The 9,660-nt window shown below is 38.8% G+C and overlaps 1 protein-coding gene across 2 annotated transcripts; it reads right to left on the minus strand.

The window, feature by feature from the left end:
• Positions 1-606: 606 nt before the first annotated feature.
• On the minus strand, positions 607-9,153 carry MAD2L1 (mitotic arrest deficient 2 like 1). 2 transcript variants are annotated; one of them, XM_025386559.1, is made up of 5 exons: positions 8,223-9,153; positions 7,237-7,383; positions 3,505-3,625; positions 2,385-2,488; positions 607-1,480 (listed from the first exon to the last, which is right to left on the minus strand). In XM_025386559.1, the coding sequence occupies exons 1-5, from the start codon at positions 8,293-8,295 to the stop codon at positions 1,308-1,310; spliced, it is 618 nt and encodes a 205-aa protein (XP_025242344.1). In that variant the 5' UTR covers positions 8,296-9,153; the 3' UTR covers positions 607-1,307. The 2 variants fall into 2 exon arrangements, with proteins under 2 accessions (XP_025242344.1, XP_025242345.1); XM_025386560.1 differs by having other exon boundaries at positions 607-1,453; positions 8,223-8,434.
• Between the last annotated feature and the right edge of the window lie 507 nt (positions 9,154-9,660).

Below are 9,660 nucleotides of genomic sequence, written 5' to 3' on the forward strand. Positions count from 1 at the left end.
GAACCCAGAAACTGCCACTGATCCACAGTATTTGCTCAGTATGTAATTTCTGAATGAACACATTCAGACTATCTGCAATTACTTCATACACATAAAGAACTTAAGAGTGTCTAATAATAAGCATTAATAAACTGAATTTTTACAAAATGAGGTCAGATTTAGATTAGAGATGAGAGAAGACTTTACAAATCTGCCTTAAATTGACCTTGGAAAAACAGGTGAGAACTGGATAGAAAGCATGTACCAGATGAAGGTATTAATGAAAGCATAGGAATAAGCATAGTATTTAAATACCTAAAGAAAAGTAGGCTGATAATAAGGCTAAGAGTATAGTAAAGTACTAAAATCAACATTTGTTCAACTGGAATTGTTGGACTAATTCCAAAGGACATTTATCCTTTCACAATGATGAAGTAATAGCTTTGTCTATTGCTATGAGATCAACAGGATGTGATCAAAGTTTATCCATTAGATTGAAGACACCTCAAGACTCACTCAACTTTGTATCTTTAAGTTCTATAACTTCATAGGAACAAGAATTCAATAGTTATGCTGAATCAATTCTAATTACCATTTAACTATATCAACACCAAACCAGTATCAAAATTTTTAAGACAAATTTAAAACAAACTTAACTTTATTTCCTCACTTTCACTTAAAACTTGATTTTATAAAACACACACACAAAAAAAAACATTTTTAAGAGTTCTGTATCACAGAACATTAAAGAGTACAAATATCCATTGCTTCATAGGTTCAAGTTACATAAATTAAAGTCAAATTTGGAAACTGATTCATTAGGGAAAACTATACATGAAATGAAGGTCAAAAGGAGCTAATACAGCAATATTTCATTGTTTATAGATTATTAGTTACTTTCAGGACCTCAACAAAGATTCTGAATATTTAGACTTCCTTTGCTGTATTTTATACTTAAATATCTCCCTACCTATACTGAGTCAAGCTACTTGACCAAAACATCTGATTTAGGAAAGCATTTAGCTTTATAGCACAAGTTTTTCCATCTACAGTTACTATCTTCAAAGGAATATACATCACAACGTTGACAAAAAAAATTCCTGGTTCCTTTTGAACAGTGTGCAATAAATTCATGATGTTAACTCCATGGTAAGTCAAATAGGCACCAAAAAATAAAAGGAACAATTACACACAGTTCAGTAAGTATCATTTTGGTTTTCTCCATGTAAAAATTAACCAATGAAATAAAACATATTAACTATAGATGATTTGATTTCAGGAAAACCAAATTTCAAAATTACAATTACATTATTTTCCTCATGTCATCCTCAGTCATTGACAGGAATTTTGTAGGCCACCATGCTATTTACTTTGTGGATTGTAGTAGTAAATGAACGAAGGCGGACTTCCTCAGAATTGGTAATAAACTGTGGTCCCGACTCTTCCCATTTTTCAGGTACAACCAAATCTTTGTCTGTATAAATCAGCAGATCAAATGAACCTAAATTGGGGATAAGATCATTAAAGTACATTACTTTCTAAAAGTAAAACTAATCTTGTTGCCTCTCTTCTACTTTGAACAACTCACTACTGGAAAAGGTCATTTGGCTTGGTCTCTAATCACTAATTTATTTTGCTCAATGAACATTTATCTTAATAAAGAAAATATTGTATCTAATTTCTGTGCAATTTAGTGATTGTGTTCAAGTAACCCTTATCTTATTTAATAATGGTCCCAAGGGTGGGTGCGGTGGCTCACGCCTGTAATCCCAGCACTTTGGGAGCCCAAGGTGGGCGAAGCACGAGGTCAGGAGGAGATCGAGACCATCCTGGTTATCATGGTGAAACCCCATCTCTACTAAAAATACAAAAAATTAGCTGGGCATGGTGGCGGGTGCCTGTAGTCCCAGCTACTGGGGATGCTGAGGCGGGAGAATAGTGTGAACCTGGGAGGCAGAGCTTGCAGTGAGCCGAGATGGCGCTACTGCACTCCAGCCTGGGCGACAGAGTGAGACTCCGTCTCTAAATAAATAAATAAATAAATAAATAAATAAAAAAAAATAATGGTCCCAAAGCACAAGAATAGTGATGCCAGCATATTGTTATAATTGTTCCAGTTTATTAACTCTTACGATGCTTAATTTACATATTAAATTGTATCACAGGTATGTATGCATAAGAAAAACATCATACAAGGTTCATACTTTCCATGGTTTCAGGTAGTCACTGTGGGTCTCCTTGTGGAAAGGGAGACTATGATACATTAATTTTGCTTTATAATGTTTTTTCTTCAATTTATATTACATAAATCTGACAAGACAAAATTGAATAAAGGGGTGATTAAGGCAGTAGCTTAGTCTTTTTGCCAATCAATTTAATTCAACAAGAAGTTGTATAATACTTACAGGAAACTTCCAACAGTGGCAGAAATGTCACCGTAGCTGTTATCTGTCTGATCACTGAACGGATTTCATCCTGGATAGCTTTCTGAGACTTTTCTCTGGGTGCACTGTCAAAAAAAAAAAAAAAACAACAGTGCACCCAATCAATTAATTCATTTTAGGTTTTAAGTTATTTCAAACATAGTGGTAAGATTATTTATTTGATAAATGCTCTCAACATCAAATAAGCAGTGCTTTAAAAAGGAGGTTTGTAAAAACTGTGAATGAAAGTATCCTTTGGACCTATAACCTAGTAGGCACAACATACATCCTCATTACTTCATTTATCCTGCCAGGCATCTTTTAGAGCTGGTCTTAGTGTCAGGTCATTTAGTATCAGATGACTAGAAAATCTGCCAATCATTTCAAGTTCAGGAAACTTCAGCATCTCTTGAAATAAAATAACAAATGCTATCTAAAATATTTAATTGGTATAATCATTTCGGCACTTTTAGTAATGCCTAAATGTCTAAATTCCTATTTTCTCAAATAAAACATTAAATTGTGTATCAAATTATTTTATAAGCTAAAAATTTCCTAAAATAAACCAAAGCCTTCAGAAGCAAACTACATTTCACTGTAAGAAATGGTTCCCAGTTTATAGAAAAGCATGCCTAGGACAATGCTAAACATTAGAGTATAAAGACAGACACTTCTCTTCCAGGAGTCTGGAACTTTCAGAAATTTATCAAGTGTCTTAGGAAGTAGATGGCATTAAAGGAAGTACAGCAGAGCTATATCATAAATTGTGTGAATCTAATATAATTCCTTATAGTTAAAAACATCTTAGAACAATTGATTAAATGGTTCATCTAGTATATCATGCGTAGTTTTGTATATACCACCATAAATACTGTTTGAAAATTACTGATTTAGACTAAAGGCAATTATATATATACAAATCAATGATATGTTAAACCGACAATTCTTTTCCACAGGTGACTGAGGATATCTTAGAAAATATAAATTAGAAACAAACTATATTTTATATAAAACTAGTTCAATATAATTAGAACTCAATTGGTAATAAAAACAAGTTTTGAAAAAAATATATCAAAGTAGAAATAATGTAATTCCTACTTACCTGTCATCTTTTGCAGTCTTGTCACACTCAATATCAAACTGCCATCTTTCCAGGACCTCACCACTTTCAATATTTGAGATAACTACAACCAGTTTCTGAACTGAACACTTGTATAACCAATCTGCAACACATAAAAATGAAGGCATCTTTCTTGGTCCACTGCATCATAAAGTAGCTCTCTTCTCAGGTCCTACTCCCTATCCTCAGCAAATTCCTACCACTACTATCTTGGACTTCCTCCTACGTGCAAGAAAATTTGCACCATCAATACTCTAACTTCTGTTTTCAAATTCTCAGTATCTGTACCAGGTACAGTAATTGGTGCTGAGGACAGAATACTGAACATGTGGTACTTTCATCCTAATCCAAGATAAAAGCATAGGAGATGGGCATTCATCTACTCATCACACCAATAAATGACAAATTATCATTGTAATGGCTGCTATGAAAGAGAGATGTAAGATGCAATGAGAGCGTAAAAGAAGGAAAATTTGAGCCACTTACGGAGGTCAGAAAAGGTTTGAGTTTAGCTCTAGGGATAAACAGCATTAAATATGCAAAAGGATAGGAAAGAAGATACAGGCCTCAAATACTCACAAGGGAAGAGCATATAACTAGAAGACTGGAAGCAGCTCACTACAAGTGCAATCAAGAAACAAACAAACAAACAAAATAAAACAATACAATCCTTGCAAGATTAATAGAAGCCAGACCACGCAAAGCATGGTGGATCAAATTAAAAAAATATGCACTTCAAGACCAGTGAAGTCATTACTGTGTGTGAAGCAGGATGTAAAGCAATTAGTCTTGTATTTCACAACTATCATTCTAGCTGTGATATGGAAAGTGGACTGGAGATGTTAAAGAGGGGATCTAGAGACACTAGTTGGTCCATCAGTAATTCGAGCAAGAGTTAATGAAAGCTTGTAGGAGGATAAACTGGTAGAGACGAAGCAGTAGGTAAATGTAAGAGATTTCATGGTTAAAATTTATTGAGTTTAGTCATGGTAGTAAGGAAGAAGCATGATTCAGGAACAGCTTCCAAGTTTCTTTTATTTCTGTTTGGACGGTTTAGCCACTGACAGAGAGAAAATTAAAGAGTATCAGTTTGGGATATGATCCTAAATTTAATTTTTAGTATGCTTGAGTATATGTTATCTCTGGGATAGCTACATAAAGATATAGCTGCTGAATATATGAGTCTGGAGAAAGAGGCTTTGGGATAGATACATAAGTTTGTGAGTTGACTACACAGAGGTTGCTAGTGAAGCTATACACAGGTCAGAGATCACCTATAGAGAAATTATAAAGACAGAACGGGGGCTCAGATTGAGCCTTGAAGTCATCTTGGAAATTGAAACAGCATATTCAGGAATCAGCGAAGTTTTTGTAAAGAAACTTTGTAAAGAAAAATTACAAAAAAGAGTAATTAGTAAATATTTTAAGCTTATAGGCCACCAAGGTCTCTGTTGCTTATTTTTAAACAAATCTGTAAGTGTAAAAATATTCTTAGCTTGTGGGCAGTGCAAAAACAGGCCACCTGTTGGATGCGGCCTGTGGGCCTTGTGATCCCTGGCATTCATCAACAACTTTTTATGAGTTTCACTCTGAAAAGGAGGAGACTGGGTGGTAATTTGTTCTTCCTTTAAAACTGGAGAGATGAAAACAATGGGGATAATTAAAATCAAAACACAGAAGCAGAAAATATAACAGAGAACAGGATCAAGACCCTAAAAAAGGCTAGAGGAAATGACATTCAAAACAAAACAACTGGCTGGGTGTGGTGGCTCACGCCTGTAATCCCAGCACTTTGGGAGACAGAGGTGGGTGAATCACGAGGTCAGGAGTTCAAGACCAGCCTGGCCAAAATGGTGAAACCACGTCTCTGGTAAAAATACAAAAATTAGCCGGGCATGGTGGCAGGCGCCTATAATCTCAGCTACTCGGGAGGCAGAGGTTGCAGTGAGTGGAGATCACGCCACTGCACTCCAGCCTGGGTGACAGAGTGAGACTCCAAACAAAAAACAAACAGAACAACTTGCCTCTAGGGAAAAGCAATTTTTCCACTTTAACTAAAATAAAAGGGAGAAGTTAAATAGGAAGGTCTAGACACACATAACGTGAAGTGTCATCAATGCAGTCTCAAAGGAGACAACCTAAAAACCATTGGCTTCAATGCAGTCTCAAAGGAGACAACCTAAAAACCATTGGCTTAGGCAATGCTTGCTTCTCTAGCAAATTAAGATGGAAACACACATCCATAGTTGCCTAGAGGTTCCAGGCCAAATGATCTGAGTGCAGCCCTATGAATCACTACAGATGATTTATTCCTGACCCCAATTTTGGATGCAACTCTGGGAGAGGTGGACACTCCTATCAATGTCTTTCCTGTGTACACTTGAGAACAGAGGTCTATTCCCACACCAAAAGAGGTCTCATCTTGCTATTTTGACAATACCAATCTACTACAGCAGCAGTTCTCAACTAAGGGCAATTTTGTCCCCTTGGGCACATCTGGCAATATAATTTATGGAGACACTTTTGGTTGTCAGAGCAAGGTGGTTTGTTACTGGCATTTGGTTAGTAAAGGCCATAGATGTTGGTAAACATTTTCTGTGTGTCTATAACACACAGAAAAGCACCCACACCAAAGAAATATCCAGGCCAAAATGTCAACAGGGCTATCTTCCCTTGCCTGTCAATTTAAGACGTAACATCCACAGGTTGTTGAGGCATTCCACTCCTGTACACATAAAAGGCAAGGCAATGTTAACAGTTTATCTAGAGGACAGTATAGGTTGAAAGAGAGTTATCAAGCTAAAAAAGTTCACACGGCCATTATCGGAAGGGCATATTAAAAATGGGTTAGTAAAAATGCAATAAAAACGGCAAAACAAAGACACATTTCTGGTCAACAACAAAAGAAATAATTTCTAAAAAAAAAAAAAAAAAAAAAAAAAAGATGGCCACTGTAGTACTTTCAAAAATTTTAGAAGATGAAATGGGAGAAACATTTGAAAAATTAGAAATGAGAATCCTAAGTGGAGGGTAACATGAAAGAGAAACTAACAGGAATTCTAGAAAGGAAAAAGAAATAGATGAAGAACAAGTATTCACCCGACAGGTAATACAGCAATTTCTCGAACTAAAGAAAAACGAACGTTCAGACAGAAAAGGCTTACTGAATCACTGGCAGAATTTTTGAAAACGACAAACAGAAATACGTGAAAAACAAAACAAACAAACAAAAAAAACTGTGAGTGTTCTGTCATTTAGCAGCTAATCTTTTTCTTTTTTTGAAGTTTATCTGGTTGAATCCAATTTCCTTGATATTAATCTAATGATAACATTAGACTACAGAAAACTAATCAGTTACAGAAAATACATTATATTGAGAATATGTAGTGTATATTTTCTCACATAGTGAACACCATTATAATTATGTAAAATTCCAACCTGTTCCATTTGGCCACATTAACTGCAAAAGCCACTTCTAAGGGAGTTGATGAAGACTATTTTTCAGCCATATCAGATTTCTTACATCAAAATATTCAGCCCACTCACAATGTAGTGGGGGAAGAGTGAATTTCTTCCATTTTATATATTATTTGCTTCCTCTCAACTTAAAATATATTTGAGATGTGAGTACACTTCTATTTGCAGAGCGGAAAAATGACCACTTGAGATGCTAGAAAATCTGCAAGACTCAAATTATTTCCAATGATTAAATACCTTTTAGTTGTTCCACCACATTATTTAGGTATTTTATGAGCTCAAGATCAGTAGTTACAAGCAAGGTGAGTCCGTATTTCTGCACTCGAGTAAAAGTTTCAGATGGATATATGCCACGCTGATATAAAATGCTGTTGATGCCGAATGCTGCAAGCAAAAGAAATGTTACAGAAAATTCATTATCACTGCATAACTCTGGAAAATAAAATATATTTAGATGTGGCTATATTTTCATTAGGCTATACATCTATAAATGACTGAACACACGTGTATCTTGCTGAAAGCAGAGTAGGTACAAAGTGGCATTAAAAATCCTTAAAAGTCTTGTATCTAAGTAAAAAAAGATAATTGTTTTCACGTGCCAAGGAAAAAAAAAGCCAAAGTGTATCAACCTACTATTGCCAAATTTCACCTCATTGTAATCCAAGTCCAAATTCAGATTATGAGGCTAGAGGATGTCAAAATAGGCTGTTGCATTCGAGTCAGCAACTGACTGAATAGTCACTTTGCTCCATACAAGCCGGTATCTTCCCCTTTCCCTCCCAAATCCTGCCAGGTTCCTTTACAACGTGCAGCTGGCCTGTTCGAGAACAAGGGTTCCCAAAATCTTGTTTACCGCCAGCCTCATGCCTAATAATCACTTAGAGTGGGAGGGTGAGGGTGCTCTCGCAGTTAAAAAAAACACACACATACACACCCACACTGGGACCCACCCCAGTCACGCTGTGTCCTGTATCGGAAAGTAAGGGGTGGGAGGTGGGACGGATCTGCACTTAAAGGAAGAAACGCTCCGGAAGAGGCTACGCCGCGAGGTAGGCCCCAGCAGCACGCAGGCTTGCAGCTCCACGTTATAGCAACGCGTCAGGAGGAACAGCCTGCAGCCGCCGCTCCCAGATTACTTCTCCGGTCTCAGAGGCCGAGCTGTGGGCCTACTGAGCCGCCACGACTCAGTTCCCCCCAATATATTGGCCGGCGCGAGGACTTACAGAAGAACTCGGCCACGATTTCAGCGCTCCCGCGCAGGGTGATTCCCTGCTCCCGGGAGAGCTGCAGCGCCATGGCCAGGGACACAAACAAAGGCACGCACTTGCACTCGGCGGACAGCAACCCACAGCGGCTCCCACAGCACTTCCCCGCCAAGCGTTTCAAAAGTAACGACGCAGCACGTTGTCCGGTCCTCTGCGCAGGCGCGACGAGCCTTTAAGCCCCGCCCCACGCGGCGGGGTCCTGCCCTTTCTCTCCGCCTTCCTGCGATCTCGCGGGAACGGCCGGTTTGCGCAGGCGCAGTTGGTGGACCTGCTCGCGCTTGCCGGATGTGACACTCCGGTAGGTTTAGGTTAGGCTGGGTCTTCTGGTCGTGGTTTACTAGTTGGGGCCGAGGGAAGAAGATGTCGATTCCAATTTCAGTAGGCGCTCTCTAGGCTTATGAACTGAAAGACCAAGGAGCACAGTTTCCGAGTTTCAAAGATACTTTCAAACTGAAAGGAACGGTTTGCCAGCTGCGCCCGTACTGGCCCATGTGACCCCTAGTGAAAGATCTAAACTTCCGCTAGATGCTTTGGGAATTCCTAAAGCGACTACGTGCACGGCAGCCAACCCACAGCTTTAGAGGGTTCACCTTCTGTGTGGGAGCGCGGCTTTTCCCGAGAAATTGGGTTAGGGATTAAAGAGAACTGCATCCTTTTTTCTGCCCTTTGTCCGCGTCTGTCCTGGGCTTAGGGCCACCCCTCCGAGGCCAGCGGGGTAGGCAAGTCGGGCGGTAGGGGGCTGCATCCGAAAGTCCAGGCTGCGTTCTGTCCACCCTGCCCACACTTAGGGGGCAGGACAGGAATAAGGTCACCTCATCAAAGAGGCCCATCAACATTGAAGAAATTTTCAATGAATCTTGACTCACCAAACTCAATGACTTTTCATGGAAAAGGGTGAGAATTATTAAGGAGATATTGCACAATTAATGTTCATGTCCATTTTGAAAGAAGTTTATTCTTAAAGCAGCTAGGAAGATATTTGTAAAACGACGCCTGAAAAACTCTCATATCTGCCAGACATTATAAGAGAAATACTTGAGTGTTGTTAGTTTTCCGTTTGCTGCATAACGAATTACCACACATCAGTGGCTTCAAAACAACACCTATTCGTTTTCTCAGTCCTGTAGGTCAGAAGTCTGGACGTGGCATTGTTGACTGCTTTGCTCAGTCACACAAGGTTGAAATCGAAGGGTCTGCAAGTGGGATCTCATCTGAGGTTTGGGGTCCTTCTAAGCCCTCTGGCAGAATTTCCTTGGGGTTGTTGGACTGAGGTCCATTTTGTCTCGCCAGCTGTTGGCCAGAGGCCAGCTATGTTTGTCAGCTAGCCCTTCCACAAGCCTTCTCACACTTCCCATCTCTGTGATTTCGGGGAGACCCTAGCCCCTTTTAAAGGCTC

Source organism: Theropithecus gelada, chromosome 5, assembly GCF_003255815.1.
Source record: "Theropithecus gelada isolate Dixy chromosome 5, Tgel_1.0, whole genome shotgun sequence".
Lineage (NCBI taxonomy): Eukaryota > Metazoa > Chordata > Mammalia > Primates > Cercopithecidae > Theropithecus > Theropithecus gelada.

Bases quoted from the DNA above. Each gene is read 5' to 3' on its own strand.
- MAD2L1 (XM_025386559.1), bottom strand. From the start codon at position 8,295: ATGGCGCTGCAGCTCTCCCGGGAGCAGGGAATCACCCTGCGCGGGAGC. The intron at 7,384-8,222 runs GTAAGTCCTCGC...TTTTGCTTGCAG, and splicing joins AATCGTGGCCGAGTTCTTCT to CATTCGGCATCAACAGCATT. The intron at 2,489-3,504 runs GTAAGTAGGAAT...TTTTTTTGACAG, and splicing joins AAGACTGCAAAAGATGACAG to TGCACCCAGAGAAAAGTCTC.